This window comes from Rhyacophila brunnea, unplaced genomic scaffold, assembly GCF_057557595.1.
Source record: "Rhyacophila brunnea isolate RB1 unplaced genomic scaffold, BYU_Rbru_1.0 scaffold_11, whole genome shotgun sequence".
NCBI lineage: Eukaryota > Metazoa > Arthropoda > Insecta > Trichoptera > Rhyacophilidae > Rhyacophila > Rhyacophila brunnea.
Window position 1 is genome coordinate 42,502,412 of NW_028232763.1, and position 25,158 is coordinate 42,527,569.

At 33.5% G+C, this 25,158-nt stretch overlaps 1 protein-coding gene across 3 annotated transcripts in view; it reads right to left on the minus strand.

The window, feature by feature from the left end:
• mv (lysosomal-trafficking regulator mauve) overlaps window positions 1-24,214 on the minus strand; it is a 92,759-nt gene extending 68,545 nt beyond the window's left edge. The window contains exons 1-7 of one of the 3 annotated variants that reach the window (XM_085960418.1): window positions 23,669-24,214; window positions 19,756-19,841; window positions 18,865-19,204; window positions 14,120-14,268; window positions 11,150-11,248; window positions 7,408-9,989; window positions 250-428 (exon numbers count right to left, since the gene is read on the minus strand). In XM_085960418.1, coding sequence (XP_085816544.1) covers window positions 250-428; window positions 7,408-9,989; window positions 11,150-11,248; window positions 14,120-14,268; window positions 18,865-19,204; window positions 19,756-19,841; window positions 23,669-23,749 — 3,516 coding nt within the window. In that variant the 5' untranslated portion in view covers window positions 23,750-24,214. Of the gene's footprint in view, window positions 1-249; window positions 429-3,038; window positions 3,145-7,407; window positions 9,993-11,149; window positions 11,249-14,119; window positions 14,269-18,864; window positions 19,205-19,755; window positions 19,842-23,668 lie in introns of those variants that run through there. The other 2 variants (XM_085960417.1, XM_085960419.1) reach the window with 2 other exon arrangements.
• Window positions 24,215-25,158: the final 944 nt, after the last annotated feature.

Genomic DNA, 25,158 nt, shown 5'->3' on the forward strand with positions numbered 1-25,158 from the left:
TTTTTGACTATTATCTACCATGGCTTGGATTAGGCAGGGTTTAATTGATTTTTAAAAACTAACCAATACCATCTGAAAATGGTAGTCTTAGTTCAATAAAAACAAATACGTATGACTAACAGAGTTTAATGTGCATGCTTTATGGCAGATCTTAATAGCCTACCTCCACCCTTCGCTACTGTCATATGGAATGTTTTATTTTAATTACATAATATTAAATCTAATATAATAGTGTAAGAGTGATCTAACCTTGGCTTTGTTGATAGGCGGCATCACTTGCTCATCACTGGCGTGTATTGTCGCGACCCGAATCAACATTTCGCAGAGCGATTTGATATTACTGTTATCGATTGAGGGTTTTATTTCTGATAGGAGAGTATCTCTCAATATGGCGAGAGTCGTTAACTTAGAACGATCCATTGTGCTATCTGAAAGTGAAGAAATTACACATTCATTACGTTAACTCAATAGGAATTGATAATGGGACAGGTTTTCAGGGATCGTCTCCATTACATGCTGTTTTATAAACAAAGGTTGATCATTATTTAAACCGTTTTCATCCATTACAGTTTTGAAAAACGACTATGCGTCAGTTGAATCAATGATTCTTCACCTCATTCCTCATTTCGCATACCAGTTGGCACGTCAATTTGAGCTTTTATTTTATAACAATGAATAAAATTTCTGCCCGTTTTAAACCAAGTTTTTGGAGTATCTACTATACTATATTGTTACATAATAAATTGTTATTATTTTCTTAAACATGAAAGAAATAATGAATTACTTGTAAAGACGGGATAAATGATTACATATAGAGTTAAGGATTGAAGGAATACAAGTGCACTGTTGATCAAGTCGATAAATATGCAATTATTGTAAATTCAACATTATTTAAACGAGATATTGTTTTCAAATAATCCATTATTGCTACAAAAATAATAATGTTATAATTCCAGTATTGTTGGACAGAATATAAAACAGTGTAGATTCATGAGAGATTAATACAATAAATCTTTTATTTGAGATTGTCAATCAAAATAATTACATAACTTTTATATATTAACTAACTAACCGCAGTGCAGTATTAGCATTTAGGATGACTCTAATTTCATGGGTCTCAAGTTCGAATCCCTTGACTGGATTAAATTCACATTTTTTTTAAATATTAATTTGGATCCAGCGCTCAGATTCAACGAGTTGACAATGACAGTAGTATAGTAGTAGCAGTAAAACAATCACAGAAACATTCAAGCTGTAAGAAAATCACATACATGTATTGTAATCTCACCGGGAACCGAACCCGGAGCCCCCAGATAAAAAGCCAGTGCCTTAAGCATTGGACTATGAGGGCTGCGGGTTCAGCAAATGGATAACAACCATTCCTCATTATATTCCACTCCATGTTAATATAACCTACATGTGTGTGACCCATATATTATATTATATATACTGTTATAGACTCTTACTCAAGAAATTAGTATTAAAATAACAGCTACCGAGATGTGGTTTTACCGGAATATACATGCAGTAACATGGAAATAAAGAATAATATTCTGGATTCAAACCTGAGACGCATGAAATTAGAGACATCCTAAATGCTAATACTGCACTGAGGTTAGTTAGTTAAAATATAAAAGTTATGTAATTATTTTGATTGACAATCTCAAATAAAAGATTTACTGTATTAATCACTCATGAATCTACACTGTTTTATATTCTGTCCAACAATACTGGAATTATAACATTATTATTTTTAGCAACATAATGGATTATTTGAAAACAATATCTCGTTTAAAGAATATTGAAGACAGTAATGTAGAATTTACAATTGCATATTTAATCGACTTCGTCAACGGTGCACTTGTATTCCTTCAATCTTCAACTCTTCATCATGTATCTCTTCTACACAAGTAATACATTATTTCTTTCATGTTCAACAAATAATAACAATTCATACACAGATGTCGATGTAGTGTAACTCGAATATTAGGAATAAAATGTTTATAAATTTTCAAACAACCAGTTAATTGTTGAAATATGTGTGGTGATCTAACACATTTTTACTTATTTACTTCTTTAATCCCTTAACACATCAATTTAATTTAAAATGACAGACTTTATTATAAAAAGGATAATATACCTATCCGACAGTATGCATCTGTTTCAAAAAAAACTAATTAAGTAACTACTTTTAACATACCTGTAGGTAAATTAATTTGTTTTACATTCACAGAATCATGTGACATTTCACTTGTCATATATTTTTTTTTCATCACTCTTATATAAAGATAAATTCACAACGGTTTCTTTTGCATAATTAACTTTTAAAAACATACAACAAATTCTTCATGAGCAAACTTTATCACTTTTTACTACAGCATCCAATAATAAATATTGATGGGATGTAGGTAAATATAAACACATACACAAAACAAATAACACATCATTATTAATTTTAAAACATCAATATGAAGTTTAAAACATATTTTAAATTATCTCCTTAACGCCGTGTGATATTGCAACAAGCAGTTTGAAAACATTTAAACAAAATAATTAATACAACATGTCAACTACATCATCAAAATAATAAACTACAAGATTAATCCATTAATTTCATAATTAAATTATTACTGCCAAGTATGCGTGACTGTGAATTAAACTGATACACCGAAAAGCAAAACAAAAACTGTGGATGAAATATTTGTAGGGATTCAACAGAGGTATTGAATTTCGTTAACAAAAACAGGTCTACCAATACACATATACACGTCTTCAAAACTCTCCCAACACTAACAAACTTTCACCAATGTAGTATTACTGTATGCGTTTTATTCATCAACACACATTAAAACAAAAATTTTAATATAATATCATTAGTTGTCCTTCTGAGAGATGTGATATAAATTCAACAGTCATGGAATAAATTTGCATATGAAGTTGTTTATATAAGATGAAATTCTTTTAATAAAACCAGTTTATGATATTTTGGTTTTCATCTCGATACATTCTACTGATAGTGAGGTAAGTTCAACACCTACATTTATGCAAAAGTCATATGTAAATGCGTAGATAGTTTTGCCATTGACATGTTTTTATACAAGTGTGAAAATTATGGATAGTAACTCACTGAAACTTAAGAAACAGCACATACTATCTTGATAATAATTATTGTTATAAAACAAAACCTAAGATAAAAAATGTTTATGTTTACATTTCAAAGATATCTTTCTTTGTATAACTATAGGAACAACACGCCTCTGGTATTAGTTCATTTCTATCAATCTTAATTTTTTGTTATATTATGAAGAATTTTCAATGTTTTCTATTAGTCCTAAATGAAGGCGAATTGATATACACCACCATATAGCGAAGGTATCTTAGTAGTAATTAATTTGAACATGTCCGATCTTAGCAAATTTATAATATGGGCCTCCACAGAGTGGAGTTGGTATTAACAGATTTCTGTTTTTTTTACGAGATATGAATGTTAGCCACTTCCTCAACCGAATAGATCTGCACTCTGGGACCAAACACACATTGAAAAATCAACATGTAATTTGTTTTTGCCAAACCCAGGATACGGCACGCCATGACATTATAGGCCGACACATTACCCGCTCGGCAGTGGCGAAGGGTGGAGGTAGGCTGTTAAGATCTGACATAAATAGTGCACACTAAACTTTGCCAGTCATACTTATTTGTTTTCATTTAACTAAGACTACAATGTGTAGATAGTGTTTGTTAGTTTTTAAAATTCAATTAAACCCTGCCTAATCCAAGTCATAGAAGATAATAGTCAAAAAATATTTGTTTCTAAAATTATGTAGGTATGGTTTAATGGCATAATTTTAGATATTTTGTAGATGGAAGAATATTTTTATCGATTATTGTTTGGTATAGACAGAGCACAGGGCAGGGTTTTGAATCACTTTTTTAAATTAACCATCACTATCTGCTAATTATTGTAGTCTTAGTTCAATGAAAACAAATACATATGACTGGCAAAGTGTAGTGTGCACTATTTGTGTCGGATCTTAACAAGCTACCTCCAACTTTCGGCACTGTGATACATATATCTATACTAACGATGATGTTTAGATTAGCTACAAGTTATTTCAAACTGGGTGCTACGAGACCTATTTGCCAGAGCAGCACTGAGATAAAAAAAAACCTTACATTGATGTGAACATTAATTAAAATCCAAATAATAATTAAATAACGAAGCCATACAGAAACATTAGAGAAACTTTCAGGTAAGTAGGGGGAGGCGGGGCTAGTTGTTACGGGGGCATGTTGTTACATCCTAGATAACTCTCCCGCTATAAGGTCCTGTGGCGTATGTGTCACATAGGACACGTAAACATCCTGTCCGCAGTCGCTGACGAAAGGTCGCATGCATTGATTGTATGCAGTTGAAATAAAATCATTTAAGTGAATTTCGTGTCTCAAAGCAACTTTTGTTGGCCGAATTTTAAGTTTGATTGTTACCAAACCATAAGAGGTAAGTTTTTTAAAAGTATGCTATTAAAAATCTACATGTTTATGCTCATATTTTAATTATTTACCGAAGTAAATACAATTCCCGTGTTAATAATATAACAATTAAAATTTTATTTGGGTCAAAGGGGCTAGTTGTTACAGTGAGGTGGGGGCAGGTTGTTACTGTAAGAATTAACTTCACTCACTACCACTTTACTACAAATTCTTTGTTATCTTGCATATTATGCAATAGGTAGGTACTTTTATCATCTATTTTTATTCTTCCAGATTACAATATTACAATGATGAGGACAAACAAAAACAAAACCAATAGAGGTAAAATTTCCCAGTAAACCTACAACAGAGTGGCTAAAGAAGTAGTTGAAAACAGAATATCTCTTAGAAAAAAAGCTGCCCAAGCATACAAAGTAAACTTTATGACTTTACAATGTTATATAGAACGTAAAGATAACCGTCCGACCACTTCCAAGTTAGTGGGGTTACGCAAAACCTCGCCAGATATTTTCTGTCGATCAAGAAAACGAGCTTGCAACATACATAAGAAAATGTAGCAAAATATTTCATGGCCCAAGGAACTAAGAAACTGAAAAAGAAAGTGATGTTATCTTCTTCGGCCTCAAAGAAAGAAGAATGTTTCTGTTTGGAGAATTATACTTGCTTTAAATATGGGCAAGAGTGGATCCAATGCACAACATGCAAAAATTGGGCTCACATTTCCTGTATTCGTGGGGATAAAGTTAATTTCATGCGTCAGAATTATGATTTTAGTAACTAAATATAAATGCAACGAAAATCACAAGCAAAAAAATTACTTTTACATACATTTTCAATTATTGTTTTAGTTGGTAACAATGTGCCCCTACCCTGTAACAACTTGCCCCCGGCTGGGGCACATTGTTACAATTTTCATTTTTTGTTTTTAATGCTATTGTAATTTTTGTAAGGTATGTATGGATACAAATAAACCGTATTGTAATAGCTAAATATATGTAGAATTAGTAATAATTAATATGATGTGTCTTAAGATAAGCGGATTTCATAAAAAAATTTCAAAAATACTCTAAGCTGATTTTAAATACTGTCTTCATTAGATGTTTAAAAGATTGAAACTTCATTTATTTAATAAGTAAGAATGAGTTGAATGAACTCATTCAATATCTGAAATACAATTTTTTATTAAAAAAATTAACTTTTTTTTAAGCAACCAGATGATTAGTGATAAAACGCTGTTATCGGAGTTAGCATTCTGTATCAAAACAAATGCTATAATATAATGATTAATAGGGTCATTCACGTTTTTAGTGTGGGTGTGTAAATATTATATGAATAACCATAATTGTGAGATAAAAGAATTTTTTAATTGCCACATCTATGTTATAATAAAATATAGATAATATTAAGGCTGTAAGCATTGCATAATGTTTGGAAAATAATATTTGATAACATTATAATTAAAATTTGTACATAAACATTAATTGTAAAATCGTTAGTGTAATCTGAAACTATTATCTCTTGCAAGATTTGCTAGAATTTTAGAGTTATATTAATATTATAAATCTTTCCTGCATTAAGGGCCCAGGTGCCATCTGAACAATCTATAGACTTTCTACAAAGGTGTGTATATAAATATATATATATATATATTATGTGGGCTTATTTGTGGATTTGTTATATTTAAAAAATAATATTATAAAAAAAAGTAGGTATCATGTAAAAATATTGAATATTAATTGTTTAACTAATAATTTTTAAAGACATATCTCATTAGTTAACTCCATTAATTCACAATACGTTACCATTATTCCCAGAATGGACGATTTTACACCTCTTGAGTGTAGTATTTTTATTGTTTATAATTGTTTTATTGTGACCCTTGACTTAATAGGTAGGTGATAAAGTTTTTACTTACTTTATTGTATTGATTTGTCATATAAGTTAGAGTTAATAGTATTCATTGTCAGTGTTTATTTGCCTTTTGGAATCAAATGGAATAGTACAAAACTTAAATCCATTAGAATTTAAATTCAAATTCCATCAAGTACCATCGGTCGATAGTATTAATATAATATATCATACGTTTTTACGATTACCTGTCTTTTCTCATCTTAGAAATTAACATTATTTTATCAATCCATAATAAAATTATGTAAAATATGTTAACACCATAAAAGAGTATTATTATAAATGTCGTTGTGCTAAAATTGAAAATAAGGCCATATTTTGATACATGAGATGTACATCGTTATAGCACTGTTTTAAATTATTCTTGTAATAAGAAAAGACAAGACATCATAATGACATTTACTTAACAGTGTCAACAGATTCTTCAGGCTTATCTCCCAAAGGTACTCCAAATTCTTAATTTTCGACCATTAATACAACATCCCAAGTTTTTAACTACCTACCTTTTCTGTTATATTATATTATATTATATTATTGGATTGTTTTGACATACCTATGACAACTTTTTACTTGGAAGGGCAGTATTTCTCACGATGGTTAAGCAGTTGCACGCCAGGCTTATAATGTCATGGGTTCCGGATTTAAATCCCAGGTATGGCAAATTCACAATGTCGTTTTTTTTAATTTGTGTTTAGACCTAGACTATGGCCTGTTGGGCTGAGCAAGTGGCTAACTTCCATTTTTTCGTAAAAACAAAAATCTGTTAATACAAACTCCATCCTATGGATGCACATATTATTATTATCTTCTTAGAATCAAAGATAGTAAAAAAACGCAACACAAGGGCCCTTAAAAACTATAATTTCCAAAATGGAACTCCTCACTGATAGCTGCGAACGCCTTTGTTGATTGGACAGTAGATTGACTTGAGCTATCAATTTCCCTGATCAATACATGTAAGCCCACTATAATATCTAGTTATTTAAATGAACAATTATAACTCACCGGCGACAGATAGATTGATTGTTATAACCGCTTCCAATATCTTGATGAGGATCTTCATTTCTTCCAAGTTTGAAGGGCCGTTACACAGATAATAGATCAGCAACTTCAACAGCTTGTACGAATCTCTGAAGACGCTCTGCCTCACGATGAACTTCCTCAGAAGCGGACAGTACAAACACAACGCGGCACAAGTCTTCCAGAAAGTCCACACATTTTTAAGCAGCTCCAACTGATTGCCGACACTCGGCTCTAACATGCAGAACTGCATACCATAGAGTAAATCGTCACGCGACCTGGTATTCTTGATGTTGATCGGTTTAGATTTTTTATGTAGCAATGGGCGAGTATTTTGGAGATCTTCAAGGGATTCCGGATCAATTCCGTTGGTTAGATTATCGTGGACGTTGGAATACGGAGCGTCTTTCTCTTTCGATAGATCGGTTAAGGTTCCATACAACGAAGAATCTATTCTCGATCTGAAGTATTTAAATGCTTTTTCCGTAATATCGCCTAACGACTTAAACAACATCGATAGAGACGGTAATAATTGTAACTCATGCGGATTGAATATATTATCTCTGATTGGAAAATCCATATGTATTTTTAATATTTCGATTACCACGGCGATTTCAAGAACGGAACAACACCGCTTAGAAAACTCTGGCAGTGCCATCAATTCTAATATTCCTGTTAGTCCACCCTTCTGAATGAATTCCTCGGCGAATGACGCTGAGCCGAGAAGGGTTGAGAGTGAATTCAGACACGCGAGAGTCACGAAAAAGGATGACTCGCTGTTTGTCGAGAGGTAGCGATTTTTCGCCAACACGAACGACGGGTATATCACGATAAAAAGTAAATCATGTTTGATACTTTGACAACACTGCGCTGATATAGTCAACAGATGACTGATCGTCGAGTGCAATATCGCATGATCATCCAATTGTAACAGTGAGTTGTACTTCACCAAAAACGGCCATAAAGTTGTTATATCCGAACTGTCTCTACCGACAACATCTTCAGTGGTTATTCTTTGAGTATTATTACTTTTATTCGGAGAATTCGTGGATCTGTTTCCGGCGACCGGTGATAAAATTTCCTTAACAAATTCATTGTTGGTGAAATATTTTTCGCAAACTGAACACTGTGTATTTTCAATTCGCTGATAATTCATCGCCCCGAGGTCTCCGTATAGAGTATTTTCCAAAACTGAAAAGCACAGGTCAGCAACTCCGTGATAGGCATGTATCATTCGTATCGCTTTCTCTAATAACAATTGCGGAGGAAAACAACAGCACGAACCGCAACTCTTCATGCACCTGAGAAGTTTATACCGCAGTATTGCGTAGCTAGTGATGTTTGCATCACAGAGAAGAGAGGTTAGAGTACCATAAAGAGCGGATATACAGCATGGAGGAGATATCCCCATGTTTCTCGATGGTATGTAACAAGTGCCCATGATATCACTATGGTGTTGCATCTTCTCGGACAGTTTCAAGCGGCATTGTGTGTGTTTGCTACGACCGCATGACGAAGAATGTCGCGCCTCGCTGCGAATCCTTTTCATGCCGCTTATTAACCTGCTAACAAGATCAATGAGAGTCTTTGCGAGTGAAACGGAGAGTTTCTTATCGACGCCGGGTATTCTCAGAATGATGCTTATACTTTCTCTCAGCAAAAGACCTTTTTTGCAGTCATTGAATATTTTGAATTGCTCTGTGAATTCTTGAAGATCTCCCAGAGACCGACGGTGCATTAAAAAGAAATATAAAAATGCCAAAATAGAATAGCTTATTCCAAATAGATATCTCATTAAATCAGTCGCTTCGGACATGTCCAGCATTATAGGTTTACTTTCAAAATTCCCCTCCGCGTTAGAATCGTGACCGTTATTATTTTTCTGGAGCAACACATCCATTTTGTATGTGGCGTCTTCTAATAACCGCAAAAGCATCGGTAGTATTCCGTTTTGAATTACCTTTATGGAAAGTTCCGAGTGAAGTAGAACTTTATCTAGGGATACTATCAGTAAGGCTGTGAGAGAAGCTTTCAGGCGTGAGACTTCAGTGAATGTCATGTGTACGCGAGACGCGGCCGACGATTCAAACTGCAAAGTGCACAAATGTTTTATAGCGAAGTTGACACATTGGATGTTTATATGCAGAGCTTCTGAGCCTGACACGTTCGACTCCGCCTCGCACAGCTGATGCAGCAGGTCAATTACGATCATACTAAACTCGTACTGGCTTATTTCCGACTTAATGACTTCTCTATGTCTATCCGTGATATAATCATCGACAGACTTCTTCTTTTTGGGAGTCGACGAAAAAAATTCATCGTAATGTTTGCCGTTGTACATTTCCTCGTCGCTCCTCACGACCGTTGTGAAATATTCAAAGTCCTGCGAACTGAAACGCGCTTTTAACGTGAATGATTGCGTCAAATGCTTGAGATCGTCATTGTTGTCTTTGTCTGAATCACTCGATGGAATATTGTTTTGCGTAGTGAACCAAGCCCCTCCTATAGGCTTTTTCGCTGATTCTGATTTCCTGATGTGGTTCCGCGCTGACGGTTTTCTACGGCTTCTGCTGAAAATATTAAGGCATATCAATAAACAATATTAAGATTAAAAATTGGACCTAAAAATAAAATCAAGTAGGTACACATTTACTAGCATTCGCAATTAATTAATGGTATGGTTGCACAAACAGAACATACAGTTCACTCTCAGTAATCCGCCGCTCGATTATTCGACAACTATTATTTATATATCCACCGTTATTGTTACTAGTTGAAAGCACAAGATCAAGCTTTATAATTCGCCGGTATTCGATTGTCAAATTCAGTAGTCCGCCGCGTACAAGTATACAACGCAGATGAGACAGGTTTATTTTGGAAACTTCTCCTTCGCAAAACGTACATTCATCGCGAAGAAAGTAATGTACCAAGGAGGAAAGTGCCCAAGGACCGCATCACAATTATGCCGTGCTCCAATTCAACCGGCACAAAATGAAGCTTTTGGTCATAGGGAATGCCAGGAATCTAAAGCCATTCAAGAATATCTGCCTCACTGAACCACTGGTTGTGTCAAGTGATTTACTGTTTAATATTTAGTTAATACATCACTGCTGACCAGTTAATTAATTTTTAATTACCACATTTAATAACACAATCACTGCTAACCTTTTAATTACCTCATTTCAATAACACGTTAATTATATCAAATGGCCAACGATTCCAAACGCACCAGTCGCAGTGTTAGCACTAAATGAGTTAAATATCATGTTAATTATATCTAATGGCCAACTACTGCAAACGCGCCAGTCGTGTTGTTAGCATTATAACTTATTTTATAAATATGTATAATTTAGTAAATACTTGATTTTGATTATAAATAAAACCGTAATTTGCTAGTACAAATTTCTAAAAAAAACTATTTTTACGAAATACCTGTTTTAATTTTTACCATATTATTTTGTATGTATGAACTATAATCCGCCGCTTTCACTAATTGGACACTTGTCTGGTTTTTGGGGTGGCGGATTACTGAGAGAGTACTGTAGGTTTTCTAAATGTTTATGACATCTGCAGTTAAACTTTCTGATATCTGAACTTTTCTGGAATATAAATAAAAGACTATTTCAATATAGGCGCATGGAAACAATTATCAGCGAATTGCAGTGTACAAGTGTATGAGTCAAGTACAGAGTGCTTATCTTGTTAGTAAAAGTAAATGTTAGTTTACCTATGTTGACTATTGCTCTGCTGGTGATTACTTCCAGGATTGACGCTCTTCTTTCTTGACGCACTGTTATTTGCGTTCTCCTTGTTTTTGACCCACAACCTGAAAACAGAAAGAAAAAAACGAATTGCATATAGGCTTATCCAAGGTGGACCAAAACAGACTCAACACAGAAAGGTGTAAGTATATTTTTAAATTTTCTAATTAGGCACAAAATAAGCGTTTACTCAAAGATTTTTAAAAAAACCCTTTCCCCGACCCAAAGAGAAGCTTTCATTAAAACTGTGAGTTAGAAGGTTTTGTATGACAAATTCGTAAGTTGTATAAGTCCAGTGCATAAGACACTGGCCTTTCATCTGGGGGCTTCGGGTTCGATTCGCAGTGAGGTCACAATATATTTATGTGATTTAATCAAAGCTGGCTATGGGCCCCAATGACAGTAGTATGGTGAAATAGTGAAAAGTTGATGAGTCTCGTAATCATGATATGGAGTAATTGGAATTTAAAAGTTTGACATGCCCTCTAAAATCAGGCATATTGCCAATTACTTAGTGGTTTATTTGTGTGTTCTATATACCTTACGACCTTCAATTTTTTTCTAGTTGGTATACATATTAGACACATAATCCTTTGTTAACTCTAAATACCTAAATTATCGACTTACCAACTTTTGGTAGCAACCCCACGAGATAATATACTTTTTTTCCGACCATGTCCGATACTAATAAAATCATATGGGCCTCCACCTGTGGAGGCTTGTATTAACAGATTTTGTTGTTACGAGAAATGGATGTCAGCCACTTGCTTAACCTATTAGGTCCATACCCTGATTCAAACACAAATTGAAAAACATTATATCGTCGCCAACATTGCAAGAACACGAACTCGATATTTTGGTAAAAGTAACTTTTCTTATTTTTTGCAATCTCTTGTATCATTGGCACATTTTTGTATTAACACACATGTTTATTTTCAAAAGGGAACGCATTTATTCATATTTGCAATACCAAGTGATGTTTTTTTATTTTATTGCAATACCACGCAAGTTGGCAGATCGCTATGGCAGTGACAGTGTGCTGACTATATTTCTGTTTTATATTTTTTTAGAAAACTCGTTTTATGTCTCTCTTGTAAAATTTGCGAAATTGAAGATAAGTGTTCTTGCTGTATTGACGACGATGTGTATTTGCCAGACCCAGGATTCGAACCTGGGACCCACGACGCTATAGGCCAACGCTTAAGCCGCGCGGCCATCGTGATTACTTTTTACTAAGTATTATACATTTTTCGCAAAATTATTCAGTTGGCTGCACTGAGTCGTGATGTTGAACAGGAATCTATCACTGGCGGACGTACATATGTGTGCTTTCAACACAAAAACGGCTATTTTGAAATCGGTTTGAGGCATACAATGCAGGCTATGCATACACAGCGATGCGTTCATTTAGTGAATGAAAAAATGCCCGAATGTAGAAAGGGCTTTAAACTTATCCCTATTTATATTCCCTTTGCATACTGATAGTTTCTATTATCTAAGTAAAAGTCAGTCAAACTAACAATATAATTCCAAAAAGTATATTATATATTATTTACTAATATATGCCAATATTTAAGCATCAAGAATAATCAAGAAAAACACATTATTTGTGAAATTTATTAACTTGTTTATCTTAATTTATTGTCAACATAACAATCTAAAATTATAATAACATTCACATTATCAGTACAAAATAATGACAGTGTGAGTAATAAATACATTATTATAATTTAGAACCTTATCTATCTCATTACTCTGTAAGTAATTCAAGCAATGTCCCTTAGAGACTTTCTCTTACTAATGTTTCAAAGATTAATTGCACCTAATTAGACACAAGGAAAAACATTTGTTTATATCATACTTAGGTCTTGCTTTTTCAATATAATTTTCAGTTTAACAATTAGAATGATTGTATCAAGAAATAAATTGATATATATTTGAACATATAATTTTGAAAACACTTCTGAGAAAATATATTATAACCAATAGAAAAAATCTATTTGAAAAAAGTCCTGCAGGAATCGAACCAGCATCTCTCAGGTTTCGCGCCCACGCACATACCAGGTACCATACTTAATTACGTCAAATTTTAACTAATGGCTCTTATAGTACTCTCTGAAGCGCTTTCCAAATTGAGATTTTTAATACAAATCCAAAAAATTTTAAATCCAGACTTTCCAATTGTTTTTACAGGAAATGGATGTTAGCCACTTGCTCAACCTATTAGGTCCATACTCTGACTTATACACAAATTGTAAAACAATATGTGTACTTGCCAGACCCAGGATTCCAACCTGGGATACACGACGCGATAGGCCGACGCATCGTGGGACTGCGGGGACTGCGATGCGTGGATTGTGCAAATGACGCGAGCCGAATGAAATATAATTTGTCATAAAAATTCAACATGCGTCCTTTTAATGTTATGTTTATTATTATATACGTAATAATAATAGTATATTTATTGACATGTTTTCATTTTCAAGTACATGCGGAACGTTTTTTAGTCATCTTTACACGATTTAAAAATATATTTCTCCCACGCCATCACAAAACAAATTGACGTGCGAACAGGTCGACTATCGCTCTCCGACTGGCGAAATTTCGTTCCACATACTGTTGAAAATTATTTGCCGTTTCACTTAAATACGCTCTTAAACAATATGGAATAAGTACCAACTGCATATTATTGTGTTTTAATCTAATCAATACATACAATACTACATAGGGCTCAAAGCATTTGTAAATACTATACAAATTTATTTATTTAGACCTGATTTTTTTGCTTAACGGTTCTAATTATACAATTTAGCCTAGTTACCATAATTTCACCTCGAACAGTAACTATAGTGAAAATCCCATAAAGTACTAAATGCATAATATGATCGGAATATAGCCATGGTGACGGCATTGAATGAGAAAAAAGTGATACTAACTTTGTTGTTAATAGTTCTTTGAACTCAGTCTTCCCCCTACATTGTGGGGGTAAGTAGGGATTGGGTCCATTACAAATACCCCCCGATCCACTTAACTCTCCGTATAACCACACAAGTACACTGCTCAGCTGACGACTGCATGATAAGCCCTGCAAACAAATTATTGCGCTTAGATAAAATAATATGGTATTTTTTCACAATACAGTCAAACGATTTTATTACGATCATCAACTTTTTACAAGCATCAGAAAAAAGTATAGATAAATGATAAAAAAAACCTCCATCCTTAATTAGTCCGGATAACCGAAGTTCTACAAAACATGCAACAATACCAATACATCATCTTATATATCGTCTCTGTTTTGGCAGAACACACTAACTGGAGAATATTAGTTTTGAGTAATTTGACTTTGAAGTTGTTTGAAATGGTCTATCATGTGAGTTTATTAAGTAATCGTAAAAAGGATGACTTTAAAATAAAGACTGTTTATTTATTAAGAAGGTTTCCAGACGGTAAAGTTTGAAATAAGGAACATTTTGGCATAACTAACTCAATATGTCATTTTTTTGAATTAGTGTCTTCTGCCAGAACAGTGACGATATTTTCATCGTCTACAGTCTACACAGTATACCCATTTTAACATACAATCATATATAAATCATTTTGAAAACACTTCTGAGAAAATATATTATAACCAATAGAAAAAGTCTTTGAAAAAAGTAAGACCCCACCCCGCAGGAATTGAACCTGCATCTCTCGGGTTTCACGCCCACACACATAGACCACTATGCTAAAGGTAAAGTGTTTTCAAAATTATGTATAAATTCAATATAATATGTATATATAAAAATGTTCAATAATTAGAATGTTACATTCTTAAATCTTGTGAATTATTCGTTGAATAAAAAAAGTAATTAATTAAAAATACAATCATATTATGTACTCTTCTTCACATATTTAATGCAATAAAACCTCGTTAATTTAAATACTCTATATTTGCAGTAATTTAATTGTATTATTACGCACAGAAAATGGCAGTATATTGCTGGATATTGTGCTCTGTCTATAATATTCTTGCTCTGAGGTATTAAACCAATTATCAGTGAATACAAGAAACAACCGTGAAAGTCTTAAGTAATGACAAGCGATATATAAATATGTAGGATCGTTACTACAGAATGATATCAGTGTGAAATTGCATTTTAAACAACAAACAAGGAAAAAAAGAGCCGGTACTCAGAGGTTGATGTGACTCAATAGAATCACGCGAAAGGTAGGTTATATTACAGATAACGCCTCATAGGAAGCTAGAAGATATTTAATAGTTAAATTATTATCTGGGTGGACACATAAGGTTATCATGACACCAACCATAATATTGTAAGAAAATATTTATTATTAGGTTTCATGGTATAGGAGCAAAACATTGATAAGGCCCGTATTCCGTTGAATATATTTTTTTTTGCGTAGTACTGCTGGATATCTCTTTGACATGGTAGGTGAACTTGGGAATTTGAGCTGAATTAATTCACATGACAATATTTTAAAAGGAAAACAATTGACAAAGCTGCGCAGTACCAACTTTTAAATGATAATTAATTTATTCTTTATGTCACATTATCTCTAAGAAGCGTAATAAAAATTACGTTGAAAATAAGTAATTAATGACTCTACTGTGTTATGTTTCTAGACTGATGAAATATCCTGTCATTATCATTTTGATGTATTATTAAGGGCGGACGTGCTCAGCGTGGGTCAAAATTGAGCTTTTTTTCTATTTTTAAAGCATGATCCTGGACATACCTTAAACCAGGGGGGGGGCAAACTGCGGCCCCCCAGTATTTTTTTGCGGCCCGCCATCATTAATATTGTACTTCTGATTACGAATAACTTTACCTAACCGAATTTTTTTTTTTAAACGGTAATGTTCAAACACGCGCGTTAACATCATTTTACTCCCAACTTCAATTATAGTTTGTCAATTTATGGCTACGGCCGTATGTTGTAACTTAACCACTGGGGAATGCCAAAAGAAATGGCGTATTTCAAAAAAACACTACCTTATTCTTAGGTCAATAATTATTATAAAGCAATCATTATTCGTAGGATGTTTATCACACTTGAATGGTCAAAGACATAGCTTATAATGAGTATCTTTAGAATTATCTTCAAATGTGTTAATCTCACCCATTTTTTGAATAATAAAATGCCTAATTCTTGTCAAATTTGGGATCACAGAGATTATCAATATAATTTTTTATCATAAATATTTCACTAAAATAATGTCGATATAAATTATACTGATGGTTTTATAAATGCGTTTAAAAATTAATAAACGTAAAAAATCTTAACACAACTGCACATTTATGTACTGAAATATGACTATATTCTAAAACATTAGAGCGAGAGGTTTAAAAAAATACTATTTTATGTAATAAAAACACTTTATGCAGTCATCAAATGTTTAAAATAAATATAAAGGATAATAAGGCTTCAAAATTATATAAATAGATTATCTACAACGTTTAAGGTATGTCCAGGATCATCCTTTGAAAATAGAACAAAAGCTCCATTTTGACCTACGCTGAGCATGTCCCCCCTTAAATAAATAACACAAAACAAAATTCTCAGTGTTGCATTTAATACCTAACACTTCTATATCTTCAACTTTATGAATCAGAATTCAAATAATAACAATAACATGGACTTGAAAGATATAAGATGTTTTTTTTAATAACAAAATTGTTGTGCAGTGCTTGTTTAAATTAATTATGACTAATCTGTGAAAAGTTGATAAATTTATTTTGAAAATTGATTAAACAATTTGAAATACACAAAATATACTTATGCATGGATTTACTGCTGACAGTACGTATTATCACGGCCATAACAAAAAAAATGCATGTGTAAATATATATTATCGTACAAACTGCAAGATTGCATGCATGAATCAAAAAAGTTCAGATGCTTCTGAATTTTCATGCGACAATTGGACGGTGCGATTTCTGCAAATCTGCACAGTAGAACAGCAGCAATAGTGTGTATTTGAACTATCGCAATAATAACTGTTTACACGTAAAAGTGGTGACTGTCTCTCCACTCTCATTCTTCAAGAGTCAGCAAGACGCGATGTTGTCATTTTATGGTACTATTTGACAGGTCATAAAAATCGGTTAGCCTCAAAATGAGTACATGGTGCAGTTCGTTTTTTTACCGGCAGGTTCGCCACTATCGTTCTACTGCGCAGGCGCAGATATTGAACAAATCACAACTGAAATAGAAGATACCTAACCATCCGAGAGTAGAGAGAGAAACGGGGGTTTGAAAATCTAGACTAAAGTGGTTGTGCTGTGTAGAAAACAGACAGCATCTCTGAGACTAAGGGTATAGAGGTAGCCTACGACAGACAGAAGATAAAGGGTTTCCTGGATGAGACCAAAACACATAGGTTTACATTACCCATATTGGTGTCGATGATGATTCATTGCTTGTTTAAGTACACGCTTTTCCAAAACCTACAGATGATTCAAGTTTGAATATTGTCACCACTTAAATGCAATGGATTAAGAAATTCATTCGCCTTTAAACATACTTGAAGAAAATCAAATGTTAAATTTTGCATTAGTTTAAGATTAAAGGATTCAAAGTGCATGACAGAGCTGAGTTGGAAATACTGTCACCAGTTTGTGTGCAAGTCTCAGATGCAACTACCCATACTCAGTATGTGTGGCCCAATAAACTTGTTAGAACGCATGCGATGAGATCATCGGCATCACGACTCGCTAGTTGGTAGACTTTCAATACTGTCAACATTAAATGCGCGCAAGCAAGATAGCATAATACATGTATGTCAAGCCATGATACACTCAACTGTCATTGGCGTCATTGCTCTCTCTTTCTCCCCAGTTGTAAAGTTGGTATAGTGAAGGACAGAAATGGTGACAACTGACAAGACTGACAAGTTCGTTTTATAGTAATAATATGGAGTTATGTAGTTTTAGTTCCAGTTGAGTATGAGACTTATATCGAGTTGACGTCAGTCTCAAGTCCCGGAATAGGTACTAGTGCTCGAGTTCTGATAAGTATTTACGCGTTTATCTGGTTTCGTCACGTCGAGTTTCTTGATTTTTTAGTGTTATAATTGGAACTTATAAACTGAATTCCAATTTTACGCGTGATTGTGTAAATGGATAATAATTATATAAACAATTTGTTTAAAAATGGGTTCTAAAAAGTCAAGTACGCCAAACGCTCTATAGAATATCCCAAATACTGGTAAGTATTTTGAAACAAGTTTCTATTGCTACTAAGTATTTTTTTATACTGGTAATAAGTATACTTAGTCTTCAAAATCAACCAGTTTTTCCATCTTTAGTGGATGAGGAACCAACCTCACTAAATCGACTTCAAAATGAAATATGCTTATAGAATCAACATAACTGTTTTCAGTAATCTGTAAATGAGGTCTGGTTTTGAAATGGTCATACGCCATGAAAAAATACTGATAATTCTTTGTTAATAAACACTTATTATATTTAGATATGATACTATAAAAATAATAACAACATTTTTTTACACAGAAGTCGATGAAAAAATAACTTTTCATATGAAACAATTAAGGTTGAATCCCTTTTCACGTGTGAATAGATACTTAGTGGTGATACGAAAACTGCTACCAACAATTTTTTTACTTATGTCACTAATTGTATCACTTCAATCCTCAGCCCTCAATAAGAATACATACCTCAACTCCCAATACTTGTAACAAAACAAGGCTTTTCCATGCTGATCCTTTGAGAACATATTTTTGAAGCGGTTGAATAGAAGACTGCGAACCGTGAAGTTTTGTTTGCTGGCCAAACGCATCTTGATCGTTGGCGGGTTTTAGTGGAACATCTACATTATTTACACACTTCTTTTCGCCGTCTTCTGATTTGTTGACGTCATTCGTACTCGTTACACATCCATCGGGTTGGAAATTACTCTCGGCAAGTTGCAAGTAGTGTGAGCATGATGAGGAAGTGACGCAGTGAATGCCGCATAGAAGCTCGCATCCAACTAACGTAACAACACCACCAATCGGACTACAAACAAATAAAAATATATGGATATCCAAAGATGTTGAAGGAAGACGAAGCATTTATATATGAAAGCAAAGCTGATAAGGTTGTAGATCTACCAATATAAGTTGTCCACTGAGTGAGGGCGCTATAACCCAAAATTTTACATATCATTCAGCATTTTTAATACTGTGATGAGCTTAATTCAAACTTAAAACAATGGACTACTTATGCTGGTGGATATTATATCTATACTAATTATGATGATTAAATTAGCTACAAACTATTTCAAACTAGTGCTATGAGATTTATTTGCCAGAGCAGCACTGAGATAAAAAAAAACCTTGTATTAATGATACAAGTTTAAAAGATTTTTATTTATACAATAAACATTTATGTAAACTGGAAAATAACGGTACGTAAGTATCTAAAAAAAGATTTTCAACAGCAAACCACCACTTTTATTTATGTTTCTCAACATTTTACTATGTTAAACCTTCACACTATCTTGACGTAAAAAAATAAAGTAAAATACCTATAGAATTGTTTTGAAAATAATTATCAGTCCTACTTACCAAAATGATATTATTGATGCTGCATCTGTTCCGTCTTTTAGCTGAATCAGAAATTCAGCTAACAGGAGGTCCAACCATGACGATTTCTTTAAAAATAAAATAAAGAATAAAAATAATAAACGTTCAGGGGGCGCTGTACTTTTTGTTGCACAAATTTTATACTTACTAAGGGCTCAGACACACAGTGCTGGAGCACAGTTAGATTTAAAAAAATCCAATTTGAGATTGAAATAAGATACATTTGGAATAAAGTTAGACCTGTGTAGATGCGCTGCAACTGCTGTGCTGTATATCTGAGCCCTAAGGAGTATCATTAAGCTGGTTAATGTCTGGTTATTAAAATATAAGTAGACTTTCAAATTGGATAACAGAACAAAACAGTATGAGTGGACTTGCCATATATTCAGAATTCAAGATCTGGTAGTGGGAACTGTTTTGGAATTCGATACTACTTGTCCGAGATTTTAAAATATCCTGAATCTCAAATTCAAAACAGCCATTTATGGCAATGGTAGGAGTTGCCAAAAAAATGGGACTCAAGCCAAGATAAAATACATGCTTGCAAGTGAGGTTCATCGATTGCGAATTCATATTTGATCATTCGACTGTAGAAAGGAAAATGGGCGTAATCCACACAAATCAAATTTTACAGGAGGCACAAAAACATTTTTCAAAGTTAAAATACATAATAGACATAAATAACCGTGAAGTGCATGATAATTAATAATTTGGTTTTTATATCCCTAATCTGATATTAATTATTAAGTTAATTAAAGAAAAACTAACAAATATGATGGTGAAGTCGTTTTTCCCACTTCACTTTTTTTAAATTGCCAGCTAAATTTAGATAATTATCGGCGTTTGCAGCTTATATCCTTTGGACACAACGTGTATTTAGTCATGTACAATGTTATTATCCAACAAAACCTATTTTGAAAAAAACTGAGGGTTACAACCTTTTTCCTTTTTAGAGTTGAATATATTGAGAATTACATCAGTTGAGAAGTTAATAGATGAATAAGTAAATGAGGTGTCTATTTATAATAGTGGTCAATATCTGTGGTAAACAACGGTTTTGTGATTCAAGCATAAATGGTTGGTTTTAACATTTTTTTTTATCATAATCGATAAACCCTTGATTTCATATGCATATAAGCAAAATAAAATTAGATGTAATTACTTATTGGCATCTATTTGTATCATTCTAATGAATTTTAAATTTTAAAAAGTTTTAAAAACAAAAAAAATTAGAGATAATTAGGTACATATTGTCACCTCAATTAGATTGGCAAACAGGTCATAATTTCATCTCAAAGGGAAAAAAAATAAATATCCACAAACCCTTATCAATTCTATATTGACCCATGGATCGTGGTGCTGGGCTTTATAAGTCTTCGGTGCTTATGTGAGAAAAGTAACACCACTAGGTACTTACTTTTATTATTAATTAAATACAATTTTTTTTATGACGAATAGCCACTTAGCTGTTGGCCATTCTAACTCATTGGGTCAGCAGAGAAGATCAAATACATATTGAAAAATCAACAACCAATGGCTTTAGAAACTGACATTCTTTGCAATAAGTGCCCCAGTGTAGCACTACATAATAGCGCCTGTACAAGTGCATGAATTTACTGGCAGCAATAGTGCAATTCAACTTTCGCGATAACAACTGTATACACGTAAAAGTGCTGATGTCTCACCAATCTAATTATTCAAGTGTAAGTGAGACGCGTTGTTGACATTTTATCGTACTATCTGACTGGTTGTGAAAAATTCTAAACGTCAAAATGCTTTGGGCGGTGTAGTTTATATTTTTTCCGGCAGGTTCGCCACTATCGTTCTACTGCGCAGATGCAGATATCACACAAATTCCAACTATTACGTGAAAATTCAGATGCTTCTGTACTTTTTTGCTCGCACGATAATACATGCATTTTCTTGTTATGGCCGAAAACAAGAAAATGTATGTGTAAACATGTATTATCATGCAAGTTGCAAGACTGCATGCATGAATCAAAAAAGTTCGGAAATATCTGAATTTCCACGCGACAGTTGGATTCGTTCGATATATGGGCCTGCGCAGTAGAACAATGGTAGTAAACCTGCCGGTACTTACGTATGATAGTACGTATTATCGCAGCCATACCAAAAAATTGCACGTGTAAACACGTATTATCGTGCAAATTGCAAAATTGCATGCATGAATCAAAAAAGTTCAGAAGCTTCTGAATTCACTGAAGCAAGAATTCATGAGCTTCACGCGACAATTGGACCGGGCAATATCTACGCCTGCGCAGTAGAATGATAGTAGCGAACCTGCTGATAAAAAAACGAACTACACTGTGCAGACTTGTTTTTATGTTAACCGATTTTCACTACCTGTCAAATAGTACCAAATAATAATAACGTCGTGTCTCGCTTACTCTTGAATATTGAGATTGGCGAGAGAGTTAACACAGTTCTTGTCGGTTTAAGAGAAGCCAACGGAAAACAAATTTTGAAAATAGGCGATATTCTGGATTATTTGTTAGGTTAGGTTAGGCTAGGTTTTCATTCTTGAATTCGTGAATTTTGCCAAAATCAGCTATAAAAATTAGCGCGGTTCCCGCCTGGCTTCCCGTAAACCGACTTGTACCATAAACAGTTTTAAATACACACTATCGGTGCAAGTCAATCCATGCACATACGGTAATGAATAATTAATATTGATTACAAGATACATTATCTATCTTCTTCCAGACATTATCAAAGTTAATATTGCGGTCTATTAAGATGCAGTGATGCTTTTATTAAATTATTATTGGTAATTGAAACACTTACCTACAAAGATTTACAATTATTGTAAGAAAATTTACACAAAAAACATGTGTGGTAAAAAATATACTGCCAAGCTTATGAAGAGAGGAATTTACATAGCTAACAATATTGTGTTGTATTTATCTAAGCCCTAATGCGTCAATTACATTGAGCTACTTTACGAGCTGCTTGTTGGCGAATTTACAATCTGCCTGCAAAGTCGCCCAGTGCCATCATCAAACAAGCTAACAAGCAGATTGTAAACAATCTACCGAGAAAAGTTGAAAGCCGGTCAACTTTACAAGCTACACGCCGGCGTGTGGGCCTACTGCGTCTGCCCAGTAGAGCGTAGTAGCGACCTCCCGGTAAAAAACGAACTACGTTCTGTCAAAATAGTCGCTAGCCTGTTGGCTTCTCAGCGAATGGGAAGTTTTGTGTGTCATCATCACAATCGCAGTAGCTGAACCGCCCGCTTTTAAATTCGCTAACAAACAGTTCGTAAAGTAGCTCAATGTAATTGACGCATCAATGACATTGAGCTACTTTACAAGCTGCTTGTTGGCGAATTTAAAAGCGGGCGAGTCAGCTAGTGCAATTGTGATGATGACACATAAAACTTTCCACTCGCTCAGAAGCCAACAAGCAAGCGAGTTGAAACCGTCATTTTTGGTACCATTTTGACAGGACGTCTTGAATAGTTCATTTTATTAGCGGGAGGTCGCTACTATCGCTCTACTGCGCAGACGCAGTAGGCCCACACGCCAGTGTGTAGCGTGTAAAGTTGACCGGCTTTCAACTTTTCTCGGTAGATTGTTTACAATCTGCTTGTTAGCTTATTCGATGATGACACTGGGCGAGTTTACAAGCAGATTGTAAATTCGCCAACAAGCAGCTTGTAAAGTAGCTCTGTGTCATCGAGGCTTAACCAATGAAAATCATTTAATTTTTAGAAAAGTCTATTGATTTATTTTAAAAATAGAATACTGTTACAAAATATACACTCATACTATTTAACTGTCTAGTTTTTCATTTTAAAGGTATGATCTCGAAAAATTCTATCTACTACAACAAAATAAAGAAATTAAAATTATAATATAAAACAGAATTTTATTACCTCGTATGTACCGGTTTCGGCGTGAAAAAAGGAATCCCAAAATAATTTAATTTGATTAGTTGAAGTCAAAGTTGCAGACATTTTGAGACAATCAGGTTTACAAAGTAGCTTCGCGAATAATTTACATTTTCAATGGCACTTGTTTAACTTACATCACTATTATGAAAACTGATCTTTCACAGAACTAAGCACTAACCACAGTATATTATTATGTGTTTAATTTCACCAGACGTCCTAATGCTCATAGTTGACAAAACACAATAAACTAACACGAGAGTTATTTTTACAACACCGACACAAAAACTCGTACAAAACATACATAAGAGTAAAACGTAGTTCTGACATAGGACAGAAGTTTATAATCTTGGTTAATATCGTACACATAAAACACTGAATCAACTTTTTGAATATAATTAATTCTCAAAAATCACGTACTACGAACAAAGTTCTACGAGACAAGTTGTTATCGGAACAACTGAGTATTATTTTTATTTGTAGTATTTACATTTTTGCTGTCAGTGGTACTACTTGTAAAGTCGCCACTGTGAAATAAATTAATCCTGATTCCAGATTTCCATTTTTTAAATAATTTTATGGAAAGTATGTCGTAATAAAGAAGTATTTTTATTTTTACAATATTAATTTATTGTTTCTCGACTTACTCGTTCCTACCTGGAAAAAACTTTTATCAAAATTCATTGATTTCGCACGGTTAAATTCACAGTACAGACCATACAGACCTACAAACTTACCTGGATAATGAGATGGGGGAGCCACTATCGAAAACTACCTAATAACGACTCGTAACTGACAAAATCTGACATTCGAATGACGTTTTTCAATATGGCGTCCTATGGTAGTTCGTAGTTCTATTTTTGGCCATTCTCCAGATAAGTTTGTGTATGTAGGCTTTGGTGTAATAATTATGGCGGGAAAACTACTTTTTTTGTTTATCAAAATTTTATTTTTGTGATACTGACAAATACTAGGTGAGCCACTATATTATTTTTATTAAATTTTTTTGGATGAATCATTTCCTGTTGGCGCGATTGTATGCTGTAAATCAAGGATTTCCAACCCTGCTCCGTGAGCACAGAAGCGCCCTCAAGCTCTTTTGCTTGAGCTCACAGATTCATTTATCCATTATTTTAAACCAGCATAATAAAGTCGAAATATAGATCGTTACTCACTGATGATAATCTAAAATTACTGTTTGAGTAATATCTACATACATTCCTTCCTACTCAATAGATAGAAGAAATCCAATGCCAAAGAAAGATCCTATTAATTATTATATTATAATGCCATGTTGTTTTCTTATATATTTTGTGCATACATAGAACATTCATATATATTTTATTAATGTATAACAATCCATACCTACATATTTCTAATTATTATCTGTTACCATTATTCAACAATGTTTTAATTAATATAATATACCTATCTAATATTTATTTGTCACATATTATCTATGCTTATGTAGCTCT